Source organism: Acanthochromis polyacanthus, chromosome 6, assembly GCF_021347895.1.
Source record: "Acanthochromis polyacanthus isolate Apoly-LR-REF ecotype Palm Island chromosome 6, KAUST_Apoly_ChrSc, whole genome shotgun sequence".
Lineage (NCBI taxonomy): Eukaryota > Metazoa > Chordata > Actinopteri > Pomacentridae > Acanthochromis > Acanthochromis polyacanthus.
The window spans coordinates 30,064,479-30,081,063 of NC_067118.1; the positions used below are offsets into that span (position 1 = coordinate 30,064,479).

Consider the following 16,585-nt stretch of genomic DNA (forward strand, 5'->3'; position numbering starts at 1 on the left):
TTTTCATTAAAACACAGATTAAGGGAATATCTTCTGGAAGAATAGTGTTCATCCCTCCAGCAGAGCTCCAGAGACTCTGAAAATCAATGCTAAGGCACATTAAAGCTGCTCTGGCAGGCCATTGTAGCCCAAAGCCTTATTAGGACACTTTATGTTGGTTTGTCCTTGAATTTGTCACCCACCTGCACTTGCACTCATTTGGTTTACGTATATAGTACAAATATATGATTCATGAATAGATTACGTAAATGAATGATAACAATAGACCTCAAACATGCTGACAGTGTATATACGCTATTTGTCTTTAGATTCTGCTCTTCACTGATACGGTAAGCTTGTATGCAGCAAAACTCAAGAAAGACCCTTTCTGTTTACTAAACATGTGAACCACAAACACCTATTCCACCTGAAAAACAAATTCAGCCTTGAAAAGAACACTTCACAGTCTCGATGTTGGAGATGCATTTTATGTTTCCATAGCTACCAGGGCTACAAAAAAGAGACCTCACACTTATTATCCAGAAATGAAATGCTCCTACCAGCACATCACCACTGACGTTAACCACTGAGAGGTGAAGATGAGAGAATAGTAAGAGTGGTATTTGACAGATATCAGTCATCCCTAACATGCTTTGTGTCACCTGAATGGAGATCCATCCTGTCACGCCACTGCTCATCGCTGGATCAGTAAAGAGGAGTCCAGATCAAGGACATCTTGGCAGGATCAGTCTTCATTAAAACCACTTTACTGATATCCTCTCACAAGGTCATTACTCTGTCAAATATATTCAATCTATATACTGTCGCTTTTTACTAGAGATTTTACTCATGAAGTTGAATAAGCACCTGAGCTAACGGGTCTTAAAGCTGAGCATCCCATAGGAACTTTATTGGAAAAAATAGAACTTAGCATTCAGTTTTGAAGTGAGATAAACTATATTGCTTTATATGTTTGCATTGCTAAAAGTCTTGCTGGGTAGACAGCAGCTGATTTGGTTAAACAATCTGCCAGTTTAGTCTGTCGTTGCTCCTCAGCAGATATTAACAAAAATATGTTGCTGGTGAGAGAGACAATATGTAAAGGTTTGTTTACAAGAGCTAAGAATGGCACGGTATATTTAGATTTTGGCCATGAAGCCACTACATGAGTTTGTCCCTGGTTTATAGACAGAATGGGTTATTTTAAAGGCCAGCTATAAAAAATGGTATAAAGTAGGGCAGCTGTGTCATGTAATGCTGGACCAAAAGCAAAGAAGGGCTCACATATTTTATTCTCTCAGGTTTAATTGGTTGCATTTTTTGTTATCGGTGCAGTAGCCAGTAAAAATGAATACAACACAATATACATTAAATCATCCTTCGTGGCCCTCTCTTTAATCCCCACAACCAAAACTAGACAAACTAGAAAAGTATTATTTTCCTAATTTTCTTAAATGCAGAATCTCTGAAGTGTCAAACTGTCTGTATACAAAAATTACAATGTCTATGCAACACGAAAGTCACAATAGTCAGTTTTGTGTGTGCTCACTGGATGGCATGGTCTCTCTTTTTTTTTTTTTTAAACATAATTCCTCTTTGCAACTCTTTCGTGAATCAGAACATTTTGCTTTTACAAAATGGCCTGACAATGTTTTCACAGATGTTTTACATGCCATAATGACTCTCTTATTTCAGGCGCTCTACATTTGAATTTAAAATTGACTTTACATGGCAAAATGACTGAACCACAGCGCCGTTGTAGCAGCATGGTTAGGTCTTTAAATTACAGCTATTTGTGCTGCTGTGACAGGCATATTTTAAAATGATAGAAAATAGAACAAAAAATATGCATTAATTAGCCTTTTTTTAACTCTTTTGTTGTTTTGGGATAGAGTATATACAAAAATAGTAAAAAATAAAATGAAAAACACAAATTAAAAAAAAAATGATAACAGAGTGGAACTCGGGACAAGGAGCAGAGGTTCATTTTAAAGTGACCCTGGAAAGATTTCCTCTGTCATATAGTTTTCCAAGCACTGAAAGTCAGAAAGGCCTGTAGTCACTTCAGCTTTAGAGGAGTGGACTTTATTTTTCAGCTTATCTGTGTTGCAATTTAAAAGTAATAACCATTGTGTTAATCATGTTCTGGGAGTTTATTTTTCCAATCTACACTGCAGTAAGAAGTACTAAAACATGTGAATCGCTCATTAAACTTGTGGCTGTACAGCAGCACGTTAACAACTAGAGAGTAAATTTACTGTTTTCTCCAGTTTAACTTCAGACACTCAGCAGATATTCAGGACTACTGACAACACTGAACCTCAACGTTACTGTTTTAATCATGTTTAGGTTTTCCAAACATCACATAAATGTGAATCAGCGTCTCCACTGACAGTTTTATTAACTAAATGTACCACATTACAGTAACACAACATTCTTCAGCTGTATACATGAAACACAACACAAACATTTTTCAGCTTAATGCTACATTAGCTTTAACCAGGCTACAACTGAAGAGCTAGCTCGGTTAGCATCACTAATTCACATTAAAGCTAATGTTGTGCTGCTTCAACAATAAATAAATTAACAGTTATATCAAAAATAATCCAAGGAAGAACAGAGTTTAAGGTGAATGAGTCTGGGCTGCCTGACCTGTCAATCATTCCAGGCCAGACTGTCAATCACGTAACCACGCCTCCTGACTTTGCAAAACCTTAGCACTCTAAATAAAATTCAGTATTGATTAAGTTTTAAAATCAGCCACCTGATCTCTCGTTTTCACCATGAAAACTAACGGGACAAAAATCCTGAGCCATAGAAAAGCAGTATATGTTAGGCCTGCCTCTGCAGGCTCTCGGTAGGGCCCTCCTTCCCTGTTTATTTGCGTTTTGTTTTTTTTGTTTTTTTGGGGGGTGTGCTGGCTGCGGTGACAGGTGAAGGCAATTCTCTGCAGGCAATCAGCAGAAGCAGGAGCACCAGTATCAATCAGCCCGCCTCACCACACAATATAACCAGAATCCATTCATCTCTCAGATGGCAGCTCATGAACTCCTACGGTTAGTTCATTATTAAATTTCTATAGCCTTAATTCCTGACCGAACCTCAGTAACGTGGGCTGCACAGTGGCATAGTGCTTAGCACTTTCGCCTTGCAGCAAGAAGATCCCCAGTTTAAATCCCGGGGTGGGCCTGGGATCTTTCTGCTTGGAGTTTGCATGTTCTCCCTGTGCATGCGTGGGTTTTCTCCGGGCACTCCGGCTTCCTCCCACAGTCCAAAAATATGCTGAGGTGAATTGGTTACTCTAAATTGCCCGTAGGTGTGAATGTGAGTGTGATTGTTCGTCTGTATATGTAGCCCTGTGACAGACTGGCGACCTGTTCAGGGTGTCCCCTGCCTTTGCCCAAGTCAGCTGGGATAGGCTCCAGCACCCCCCGCGACCCTAGTGAGGATAAAGCGGTGTACAGAGAATGGATGGATGGATGGACCTCAGTAACCCTGTTTTCTGCTCTTTCTCAGTTTGGACACCTCCTGCTACTCTTCAGTCTGGCTCCTTGGATTCATCTTTGGCCCAAATCCACTCCCCACTGGACACGTCACCTGGTTCATCTCTGCCATCTCCACATAACCCAAACCCTTTTGCCTTCCCCTGTCGTCGCAGACTCCGTCTTTCAGCCCCCTGGACACCCAGGCCTTCAGCTCCCACTTTCCCCAGTATATGCCAGTAGCAGTGCCTCAGTCTGTGCAGTCACAGGTCAGATTTTTGTGTTTGCAGCCTACAGAGTATTATAGCCCTGAGCGTAAGCTTTTGTTTTTTGTTTACCTATGTCCACGTTTAGTCAGTGCTTTTCTTTAGTCCTACTTTAGCCTTTAGTCTCAGAGAATTAGAATTAGTAGCTTTTGTTCTCGTAGTTGTCATAGCGTTACGACTCTTTCTATTCCTGACCAGAGTTATCTTGTGGTACTGTAGCTCTTTGGTTTCTTAGAGTATTTCCCCTGTTGTAGTATCCTCTTGAGAAGTTTCTCTAGTTAATTTAGTTGAACTATTTTTGGAGCACACTTTAGTTCTGTTATTGTTTTTAGTTGGTTTTCCCATCTCTCATTCCTTCCCAGGTGTTACCTGCAGTGGGTTTGTGCTTACTTTAGTTTTGTCTGCCTCTAAAGGCAGCATAGTTTTCCCCAATTTAGTTTCCTTAGGTCCCGAGTTTTAGTTTCTGGGGTTTGATAGCTGGGATTTGTAGTTCTGTTTGAATTTATTGTAAATAAATTGTTTTAACTGCATCTGCCTTTCTCGTTCTCATTTCCTATGCCTGAGCTCTCTTGCAAAACCTAACAGTATATCGAATTTTAGTTTTTCTCGTGGAGAATTGTAGTCTATAGAGGCATAACTTTTTGGAGCCAGCCCCTTGCGGACGGTGTGGTATTGCAAGTTGTTGACACTTCCGTTTAGGCTTCATTTTTGGAGCCAGGCGTTACGTCCATTTTTATGTCTATACTTTTTAACCAAGGGAGTGAATCATCTTATCGCAACACAATCTTTGCTTTGCTTCCCGCTAGCATACGTTGTGCGTGTTGACGTCAGAGCGGGGAGGGAGGGCGCACCGCGAGGTGGACGGCACTCGGAGGAGGGGTGTTGCTCGCTGAACGTCTGTCAGCTCCAACAGTTTGCTATCACCCGTGTAAGTGTGAAATATATTTGTAGTTTAGTTTTTTGCGGTTGTTTTACTGTCAGTTTGTGCGTTCTGAGTCTCTGTCGGTGTGGCTATTTCATCGTATTAACAGCTCTTTACAGTGACACATTAACGGGACTGTCAACATGAGTCCGTTAACACACTGCTGTTGCTGCTCACTGACAACACTGACAGCCACCGAACTAACATTTTAACGATATTTTTTAAGCTATTTTCATTTTGTTCCGTGTAATTTCACCACATATACACTAGCAGCTGTGTTATTACTTTATTTCTACAGGGCGTAAAGTACGTTTTGTGTTACTCAAATGGGAATTTTTGGACTCATCTTTCGTAACGGTCGCTATATTTCATGTCCTGTGGTGTGATGCTTGTGTTGATATGCGGGCGTTTTGATGAGGTACTTAAATAAGAACATAATTACATGTTGGATATTGTGGTTATGTACAGCAAGTTTGTTATATTGCTCGTTAAATAAGGAATGAACAACAAAAGCTTTTTAAATACTGGAAAATTGCTCACATTTTTTGCTTGTGGGTTTTGGAACCAAGTAGAAGTGGTGAGTTGCATTCTATTTCCAGTTTATTCGTGGAACTTTCTATTTACTGTAACACTGATTTTCATGCCTCTGTCAGTTGCACAAGTTTTAATAAATCCATAGCAGGGTTTATTTTCCCCTCAGCTGGCTAATGCAGACTGACGGGCTGAAGATATTTCAGGGCCTGATAAGGATGGATATTGGGAGCCTCATTACATCTGAAGCCTAGAATTCTTCACAGTGAGGCATTTTTTCTGCAGCCTATTATTATCACTGTCTAGGAGACTGACTGAGACACACACACACACACACACACACACACCAAACAGGCTAGTCAGACAGGCAGGCAGAGACTACAATGTGCCAAGGATGCATTTAGTCGATTACAGTTTCCATCTCACTTTTTCAGTTGTTTCTTTTTCGAAGACCCGAGGGCCTGATGTAGCAGGTTGTCACTTCCTCTGCGACGAAGCAAGTCCACTTCAGCTTTACTACAATGGACTGAAGGTTTGTTTTCCTCCACTTACTCTCCTCATCCATTCTGGTAAATGTTTCCATCTCTGCAGAGAGAAGGGTCCGCTGTGACATGCTGTATCCCACTATCTGTTCAGCATACTCTGCTAAGTGGCTGAGAGCTTGGCTGCCCCTTCAGGGCATTGCTAACACAGCCATTCATGTCTCACTCTGATGGTCAGACCACCATGATGACGCTGCCCTCCTCCTCCTCCTCCTGTTCCTGCTGCACTCACGTTGTCTTCCCTGTTGGGAGCTGAGCTTAGAATTGAGACTCACTGTACGAGTGTAACGTGTTTTTGTGTATGTATTTGTGTGCATGATACCCACGCAATAGAACTCAATGGCCTCCTCCTCTGGTTTGCGCTCAGCTTCATGTAACGCTTAAGCATAGGACGTGGTGAAGATGTCCTTCCGCTAGATCATATCGCATGCTGTCATAGAATGCTGTGGTCTTGTCTGACTGATGGTGGGTTTGATTAGTTGTGTACAGAAAACTTGCATTTCTTACCACAAAGCTGCACACATTGGCATGACATGAGGTGGACTGTCATAAAATTATGCATATGATAGTTTTTATTTACTCGCCAATTTGGTAGAGACGGCTATTGACAAGACTTGAGATGTTTTGATAGAAAAATGAGGCAAAGGGCTGTGTCAAAGATTTTCTTGAAACTGCCAGAAATAGTGTTGGTTTCTTGTGTATGACCTCATTCCTCTTGTATACAGAATTTTATTGCGTTATTTTTTCTTTCCCTGTAAATATAACAGTATGGTTTTTTTTTTGGATGTCTACAATTTCAAATTCGGTCTTATCAGTAACACAGTGATGTGCTTTAGTGAAATAACTTCCTGTCAAGCATGAATGATTTTTCTGCATGCAGTTAACACGTCCAAAACCATTGCCTTTGGTTACATCAGTGCCATTTCTTTTTACAATCAGTGTGCAACTCATGCTGAAACAATTTTTATGGTGTTAAGTTTCAGTCCTTCTGGGTGTTTTCATTTTTTTCCGTAATCCAAAATCAAGCATATTAGGCCTTAAATCGAACTCTGAATTGAACCATCTGTAGAGACGTGTTAACCCTGTGTTCAGGTTAATTCCAACATCTCACCCTGTATGTGCGGCAACAGTGAGCCATGCAAAGGCTTCAAGCCCCAGCATCCCTGTAGGGCAGGATAAGGGTGATAGTTTACTTGAGGGATGATTTACATGGTGTTGGAGAATATTTTGGCTGCATTTAAAATTCATGAAATTAAAAGATTTTTTTTAAAGCCAGTGCTTGGTTGCAGGACAGAATGTGGAGTGACGAGATGATTTCCAGACATTAAATAACATTTAAATTTGATTTTAAAAAGTATATTGTAGTAGTAGTAGTATAATTGCTATAAGAGAGGTTTTCCTGCATACTGTACTTCATGTTTAGTGCTACAGTTTACGAAGGGAGTTTGACAGATATAGTATGTTACTAGCCTTTATTCAAATGGCATTATTGTTCTTCGGCTGCTGTTTTCTGTTGTGGTGTAGTCATGCATGTGTTTGGATAGGCCTGTTGGTGCGTGGCTGTGCACATGTTTGTATACCTTAGCCACCTTCAGGGATAATGGGAGTCTCCGGTTATTTTGGGGTTCGAGGGCTGAAAAGTTTGGGAACTCCTGCTTCAGTGCCTAATGGTTGGTTTCCGCCCTCTGCTGCGGATGAAAACAGGATATGTTTGGTAGAGAGAGAGACATACTCCAAAGGTTCAATTACTGGCAGCGATACAACACCTCCAGCAATATGTGCCAGCAGAAAGGTGGTAAGCGATAATGTGTTTGTTGAAGCATCATTCTGGTTGGTGAATGCATTACAACAGGCAGTATAGCAGCGCTGCAACTAACAGTAATTATTGTCATCCTTTAAACTGCTCATTAATTTCTTGATTAGGCAGTCAATTGTTTTCATTATAAAATCCTCAAAAATAGGAAGCTGGTTATTCATATTATTGGGAGGCCAAAATGAAGTCTTATATCTTGTTTTGTCGAAGAAACGGTCTACAACACCGGAATATTTTGCTTACAGTGACATAAATCAGCAACAATGAGATTATTTTTCCTCAGGAGCTAAAATGATTAACTGTTGAACTTGGTGATTTATTTTATGCCGACTCATAAAACTGATCAATCATCATTGCTTCTTCACAGCATTTGTCTGTTGGAACATGAATACTCTACTGAGTAATGTTTATTGGCTTCATGTAACCGCGGTCAATATCGGTGTTAGTGTGATGAAACTTCATAATAGATGCCCCATCCTCTCGTGTCGGTTTTGTAAAGTTGTGGTTTTCAGCTTAAAGTTTCTTTGTCCTTTTTCCTAAACAGATGCAGCAAAAATGATTAGTAAGGGATTCAAAAGGATTCAGATAATCCCCTTTTTCAGGCCTGTGGAGTCTAAACAATCTCAGCATCATTTGGGCAGTGATTTGGCTCCATTCTCTCAACCACGGATCCAGCCTGTGTTGAGTGTTGCATCTCAGAGAGGAAACACAGTTTTTTCCTCTTTCTCTCTCTCACAAACACACTCCTCTCTCACCCTCTTCCTCCTCCACCATCACAGACTTTGTCTTTGAAAACCCACCGGGTAGCAGAGGTGTCATAGTGCACCATTAATGCTTTAACTGTGGACAGACTGGGTTTATTCTCTCCACTAGGACTAACTCCCACACTTCCAGAGTGAAGGTGAAATTCCTTTATAAAGGCTGTGGTTTCTAGTGGCAACGAGCTGCCTGCTTCCCTCTGGTCCCTTCCTGTTTGAAGACAGAGCGAGAAAAGAGGCAGAGGTCACACAAGAGTTTGCACTTTAAAACAGGGCTGAGGTCCTTGTTTTAGTGCTACAGGATAGGTTCTTATATTTTTAAATCTGTCTTAAAACACTAGCAAAGTGTCCATATAAACATTGAAAAAGGGTTGGCTTGCTGTAGTTGTTTCTGCTGTTCATACTGGCTATTCAGAGATGCTTTCCTAATGTGCTTTCAGTGTAACTGATGGAGAACAAAATCCACAGTGCCCATAGGGATGAAGCTTCTGCATTCTGACTTGACAAATCAAGTGTACATGTTGCAAAGTTAGGCTTTTTAGTATTCGTTTTTCTCACTGTGGGCCTTACACACTATTTCCCTGTTAAGCATCAGTGCAGGAACAGTAACAAAATGAGAGAAATTCTATCCAAAAAATGTTGCTTTAGGTGGTATCCATTTGATTTATCTGAGCTGGATAACTTAATCCTTATTTCAGCTTTAGATATACTTTTGAATTCACTGCTGCATGATTCTGACCACCATTATGTTATACAGACATTGCTTTCTGCAGGCAACGGCCATATTTTTGTTTGCATCCCCTTGTCTTTAGATGGCAAACATTAGAAAAGCACATATTGAAGTTTGGAGGTCAGGAGAAATATTATCTTTTAACTTAAATCTACTACCTGAGTGTAGTCTGATATTACTGACCCACAACAGGCATACTCAGGCGAGTATCATGCTCAGAGTAAACGCTCCAAGAGCAGAACTTGGATGTGCTGATCCTCCACTAGTGAGCTGGAGGGGTGTCTGGTTACCTGAGTTATTTAAATAGGTGACGATGTGCATGATTTATATCTGACTGCGTAAAGTTGTTCTCACCTGCTGGCACCAAAAAGAGTCAGATGCCCTATGGCCTGGTGACCTGGCAGGTTGCTCTCTTCAGTTGGACCAAGTGTGCACTGACCCTGACACGCATTCCCCTCGTCATTGCTTATGGCTGTGCGTCTTTAACACAGTCTCTGGTTTGAGATTACAGCTGGTGAGTAGGTGGTTTCCAGCCTGTTGACAGTTGATGATGCTCTACCAGAGCTGGTGGAATATGAGCCATGTTGGCCAAGTTGGAGGCCTGACTACTGTTAAACACCCATCAGGTGAGTAAGTGAAGGACACTTTCAAAGCCTTGAAATATTTTTGCATATACTGCTAATTTGTCTTCTTGTCCAATGGAAACTCCCTGATGAGAACATCAATCCTACTGGGAAACAACAAGCAAATGAGGTCATCAGAACCTTCACTGCTTGTACATGTTCAGTGTGCACTGAGCGTTGTTGTAGTTGTAGTCAACATGGATCAGTGTCAATGCCTTGCATGTTGTAAATTATTCATTGGGGCTCTTGCTGTGGTGTTGAGCACAGATGTGAAGGTGTCCTTTAAACAAAGCTTCCCTAGTAAACGTACAGCCTTGTCCACCCTAATGTTTGACATGCAACCTGATGATGGGTCACAGCCAGTTGTCAGTTATGTGTCACACTGCTGCTTAGATTTATTCACTGGCTTACACCTCTGTACAACCTACACTTCAGATGTATGTGATATATTTACAGCCATGTACAACCACAAACGATCAACATAACAGTTGTTCTGTTACTTTGTAGTTGTAGCTTCCCACCTCACTAAATGTCTTAGATGACTCAGACTTGTTTCACACTCAATATGCCACCTGTTGTGTATCTTGTTCCCTTTGAGACTGTGTGGCTGTTTGTGTGTGCTTTTTATTTAACACATTTATTTATTTTTTTCATTTTAAAAACACTGGCCTTGCAAACAGACTGGTCTCTATGTGTCTCAGACATAAAATCTGAAATATTAGACTTATGCTGGCAGGCTTTTACATCAACATTTTAAAAGTTTGCCTTATTTAACTTTAAAGGTTAAACATTTTTAAAGAAATATATGCCAGTTATATACAGACACAAGGTGTGAATCAGACTCCGTCAATCGTTTTTTAACCTGCATGTATAGAAGTAAATGATTGTGTATCTTCTGGTTTGTCCTGTTCTTGGAAAGTTGAGCGCAACTTTGGCATCAGGGCCTCCCTGTGGGTTTCATCTTGCACAATAGGGCGTTGTGCCTCCCTCTTTCAGGGGACTACCTGCTGTACACCTCCTCATTCAAAGTCAGTGTGCTGAGCTCCATGCTTGAACCTGACATGGCCAGGCGAACCACGCCGTGGACCGTTGGAGGCCTTTGATCCAGTCTGGTCCTCTTTCACTCTGTGTGTGTGTGTGTGTGTGTGTGTGTGTGTGACCCTGTGTCTCCCGTAGTCACTCTCCCATCTGATACAAAGAGTTGTCTCTTATCACACTTGGTGCAGTATGCTGAAGTCATCTCCTTCACTGTCACAGCTGACATGACTGTGCTATTCTCTGCCTCCCAGTTGCACACACATACACACATAAATACAATAACGATTGTTCCTGTTTCCTGGCCATGCTGTCATTATGCAGCTGCTGAATGAGATATGGTCCAGTTTCCATTCATCCACGACAACGCACACAAACGCACACATGTGTACGCAAATGTACATTTCCACAAGATATCATTTCTGGTCGTTTTCCTTTCCTGTCTGTCTGATATAAATGCACACATATTTGTGCGTGCACTCAAACACAAATGTCACTGACAGAACTCTCTGGCCTAATTCCCCTCTTATTGATGTGTGTCTGTCAGTGAAAGAGGCACAGCACAAAGAGCAGCGATGGGCCTGTGTGAGGCTCAGAGGGAACAAAGAGCGGTCTATTCCACGCCAGCTCCCAGACTCTTCTGGAAACACTGCATTGGCTTGTTTAAGCTATAGCCATATTTTGATTTAACCAACTGTATGCTCAGCATTCAACAACAAGATGGCTGCTTTAGTGTCAGAACACAGGCCAGATTGACCCCTGCTTTGGGTTGGTCATGCCCAGTTAGCTTTATTTTTTATTTACATTGAATGTAGAATTAGATAGAACGAACATGAAGAAAGACTGATTTTGTTATTGTGTAGACAATGCACACATAATGTAGTGCTGATACACCTGTTTTCTCATGTTGTGCTTAGTTACAAAATGATTGTTTGAGCTGTAGCCCTCACTATTGGTTGAGGCTTAATCCCTTTTTAAGTAATCACCGGTGATTGTCTCCTTTGTTTAATAACATTAATACATGTAATTTTAGAACACTTTTGTCCCACATCTTTGTCAATATAACCTTTGTGGCCTTATTAAGCTGCACCTGTTTTCTATCCTGAGAGCTTAAATTGATTTTTACAAGGATTTAATACAATGCACAATAAAGTCATTTGACAAACACTACTTAATAGAGACAGAATGACTGTTTTTAAATATTTATCATGATATCTTTGTTTAATATTGGATGTATATCCATCAGTCAGTTGTTGGCTGTTTGCTCTGCTGAGCTTTGTCTCCATGTTTCTAATGTAGCCGGCCAAAGACAATAACAGTGGGATAGCAGCTGAATGGAATGAGACACAGTGTTATGACAAGGGTGTTTGTGTGTGTATTTATATGAGGGATTGACTGAGGGCGACAGTTCTAGAGGCCCTTGTCCATGTGGTCGTTTGTCATTTACCTTTGACAGCACTGAGAAATTTCTGAGAAACACACTGACTCACAGAGGCTGCCAGCCCCGGCTGCCACTGACACTGTTAATCACTGATGATCATTGATCTACTTCTGTGGTGGGTAGAACTTAAATAGACCAGCATACATCCTTTCACTGGCCTTATGACGCACTACCATGTGAAACTGAAAAAGATGACAGATTTCTTGCTTTTCACATTATTTCAAAATCAGCTCATCAAAAAGCATATATTGTTGTTAGAATTATTAGCTATATACAATATTTTCTGAGATAAGACACTAAAACTAGATCCTAGTGCACACAGAAAAAATACTAGATGGGAAATTTCCAGCTGTGCAGTCTTTTGTAGTAATCGGTTATTGCTATGCTGTCTGGATAGCATGATGCTGTGAAATAAAGAAGTTGTAGTCCGAGCAGGACAGTTGCCATTGCATATCCATCTGGTGTTTGTTCTTGTTGCATCATCGGTTTATCAAGGTGGATAACCATGTCTTGTTTAAACTGAGCAGAAATACAGGCATACACACCAAGTTTGACAATAACATTATTGTGCTCTAAAGGCTTTGGAAAGAGGATTTAGTTTAAATATAAAACCGCAGGCAATCAAGAAAACGTCCAATCCAGCGCTGGGATCAGCCTGGGGATGAAGGAGGGGATTTACTGACAAACAGGGAGGGATGGGCACTGGGGTCGGGGCAGGTCTTCAGGTTCAGCTTCAGGACAGGATTAACTTAGGTTTACCCCTACACTCAACAGCTCTGAGACAACAGCACGATGCTTCATCATAATGAGTCACATTGTCACTGTTACTTATGTTAGTGAACTGTGCGTGCGTCCATCCACAATCAAGTGCTTACGTGATTGTGTTGCAGGTTTATGCATGACAAGTTGCCCTTTATGAGGGGCTCCTTAATTGAATAGCTTTGTCACTTGTCGTCATAAACTGCAGATATCTGCCAGCGTGACTCTATTTATTTTTTTCAATGGTAAACAAAAGTCAAGTAAAGGTCACATTTTACTACCAATTTGTGCTCATGAAGGCTTGTTGGAAAAAAGAAAAAAAAAACTGACAACACATAAAGTAAATCAGTGAAGAAATACAGTCATGTTAAATATTCAAAATGATCTTCGCACTGCACCGAACAAATTAATACAATAGTAATCTAAATATTTACACACCTATTTATACATTTATATATTTTTATGTTCCATAAACAAGCAGACTTATTTAATATTTCCTATATAGAACTAGTGCCCATTTTAAATCTGTCAGTGCCAAACTGAAGCTGTGTTATTAACATGAAAGTCACAATTATCAGAACAGTATCTTTATAGCTGCAGCCAGCCAGCTAGCCAGTGACTGAACTGAATATGTTCAGCACTTGCTCCCTCTCTCTGGCAGGCAACAGCCCCATTTAACTGATTGGCACCCCATGTAACTATAACTCAATCTCTGAATTAAGCACCATCAGTACCTGCTGTCCTGAATTTGTTGGTTGAGCAGAAAAGATGAGATAAGACCAGATTTAAGACCAGTTTGTGCAGAAAGTAAATGCTATTTGAATGTGTTTATCTGTGTGCTTTCCTTGGCTGTGATATGCTACCTGCTAATTCCCCTCCTGTCTGTTGTGAGACATGTGCCTGTCTGTCCAACTTTGTGTTATTTTTTTTATGATCCGACTGTGCAGCTGAATGAATATAGTTTGAGTATACAACTGTCCCTCCCCAGGGCTCTGAATGTTCCTGCCTTGGTTGTTTTGCTGCCCTCAATAAGAGCAGCTATTGATGCTGCAGGGAGGCTCAGGCTGTCTGCATGTCCATCTATGAGGTGATCGCTTTTCCACCAATAAGGTTGCTTCGCGAGGAGGACGGCGTCTATTTTATCAGGTGTCTACTCTGTTGGTGTTGTCTCTGAGTTAAATTAAGACAGGCAGTGTGCAAGGCTGCAGGAGGCAATCATGCACTTTGTGTTAGTGGGATTGCACTGTTGGTTGTTTCTAGTGTGGAAACCCTTGTCTCTTGATACCGCCTTAGAATAAGGAAGGGATGCCTGTGGGAATAACAAAAGGGGTCCAGAAGGAAGACACACATGCAAAAATACACAAAATTCTGCTATTCAGTATCACACATGTCCTGTTAAGTATGTCTTGCATGTTTAGAGCTGATACAGTAGTTGGTCATTGATTAGGATCAGTAAGAGGTGCTTAATTTCTTGAGTATGTTGAGGTGTAGTTGTGAGGGAAGTTCAGAACCTTAAAAATAATTCTGTGTTCATTTTTTTCTTCCACCCTCTCAGGTAATCCAGAAGAGTGAGTCACTCTAGGATGACAGTTGGGCTGATGGTAGGTGGGTTTTCTTCTTCTGATGTGAGTCATTATCTCTTTCCTCTCTCACTCCTCTATTCCTTTACACATCTGTTTGTTTATCATTCTGCCTGCATCCCTCTCTAGGCAGTTTATATTCTTAGCCTTCACACACATGGTTAAGTTGAAATTAGTGTATGCTTTTTGGTGAGGTTTGTTTGATTTTAGTTTACATGGATCCAGCTTGTTTCCCTTTTTTTTTTCTTGTATTTTATAAGGAATCATTGTCATGTTTGAATGCTGAATGAATCAGATTTTTCAGTTTCATGAAAATTTTAAGACACAAATGGCCACAAGTGAAATTGAAAATTAATGATTGTCACTTGAGCATCCAAGTCTCTCATATTCCATCTCATTTTTCTCTGTTAGACCAGCATGGCTACTTGTTCCTGAATGAAAGATACATGCTCCTTTGGATCATCCATCTGACCGCCAATGTGCCAATCCATCACAGTCCCATCTCCGTTTTCTGCTGTACTCCGCTGTTTTGTAGTCGCCTCTTCCCCAGTCATTGACCTAATCTGACCCTCTGCATGCCTGACAGATAGAGGGAAGTGTTAGCAGACTCTTTAATTGGATACTTCCTCCCTGCTATTCATGAGGTGTCAGCGGGACCATATGCAGCAGGGGGACAACAGTCAAAGGGAGCCAGAGGGGGTGGGCTCCGGTTCAGGTCCTGGAGCTAGAGGAGTGACAGGGGGGTTACACGGCCCAGGGTTGAAGAGGGCCTCGTCCCAGACAGAGCACCCTTCTTTCAGTAAGATGAGCCAAAACGCCAGGGAGAGCATGGGGGTTCTTGGCCAGGGCTTCAAACAGCTGTTCCAGCAGCAGCGTAAACACCTATCCCTCACTCGCTCCTCCATCACCTCCTCATCTTCTTCCTCATCTTCCTCTGTGGTATCAGCAGGTGGCACCTCCACCTCTGCCCCAGAGGATGCCCCAGGCTCCTGCTGTCCTGACTCTGACCACCTCTCTGCTAATTTGGTTCCTCCTGCAGCTGGCCAGGGCTCAGCCGCCACGGGCACCATGAGGCGTGGGACCAGCCTGCAGAGCCGGCGCAGCAAGGGCTCCGGATCAGGGTCTGGGAGTGGAGACCGCGATCCTCTCCTGAGAGGTAGCCCCCAGGCCCCGCACCGCCGGTACACTCATGATCCGCAGCAGCATACCAGCCGCCCGCGCTCCTCCTCCACCACCGACACCACACCCAGCAGCCCTGCCCCTGGATTCCCTGGCGGCGATGTGGTGCTGTCATCAGGGTACCAGTCTACAGAGGAGACGGACAGGGTAAGTGACAGCAGCCATTAATCACTATCATGACACAGGTTGATCGATGCGTGTCTTTTCCCCTTTTACCTGGTGTCAGGTCTTGTTTGTCAGTGAACTGTCAATCAAAAGCTGAGGCTCACCTTGCTGCTGATGTAAAATTCCCTGTGGTTTTAGCTGTGAAAGCTAAGAGGTCCTGCTGTCATTACTGCCGTCAGAATTTTCCCATTGCTGACTATTCTCCAAGGAAAAAATGTTTATTTGCTAAAACAGCATCAAGCCAAGCTGAGGCCGTATATTCAACTTGTTAATCAATAGGTTTGTTGTTTTTCAAGTTTGACTCAACCAAATAAGGAGGTGTCCATATTTTGCTCATAATAATCATTCCTGCTGATAATACAGCCCTTTACAAGAACTTTTTCTAAGATGCTACCAGTCAAAGTTATACAGTACAGTTTTGTTCTGTGCAGAGATACATTTTACTGTCTATCTGAAGCTAATATGAGGCTTTGGTAGTCTCATTTCAGGCAAATAAGCAAATATCACCCTGAATTATTGTCATTTTAGGTAACCAACTTTGACTCTGTATTGAATTCCAGTCCAGTCAAACCAGACTGCCCAATCCTCATAACTTCACATGAACTTGAAAACTTTTATGGGCTATGGATTTTGTCCCTCATTACTTCAACTGGCAGTGCATAATAGAGGAATCTTTAATGGCCAGAATGAATGCAGGGATCTATTTCAAAGTACATGTAGGAACCTAGCTATTGTTTTAGACTGAGTTGACAAAACTATAAACATATCTTTTGCAAATGA

At 41.6% G+C, this 16,585-nt stretch overlaps 1 protein-coding gene across 5 annotated transcripts in view; it reads left to right on the forward strand.

Annotated features, from left to right (window-relative positions):
• The first annotated feature begins 4,529 nt into the window (after positions 1-4,529).
• Positions 4,530-16,585, forward strand: part of tmcc1a (transmembrane and coiled-coil domain family 1a) — a 48,895-nt gene continuing 36,839 nt past the window's right edge. The window contains exons 1-4 of one of the 5 annotated variants that reach the window (XM_022189127.2): positions 4,530-4,655; positions 5,615-5,712; positions 14,437-14,486; positions 15,501-15,787. In XM_022189127.2, coding sequence (XP_022044819.1) covers positions 14,465-14,486; positions 15,501-15,787 — 309 coding nt within the window. In that variant the 5' untranslated portion in view covers positions 4,530-4,655; positions 5,615-5,712; positions 14,437-14,464. Of the gene's footprint in view, positions 4,656-5,614; positions 5,713-14,436; positions 14,487-14,745; positions 15,788-16,585 lie in introns of those variants that run through there. The other 4 variants (XM_022189128.2, XM_051949494.1, XM_051949495.1 and 1 more) reach the window with 4 other exon arrangements.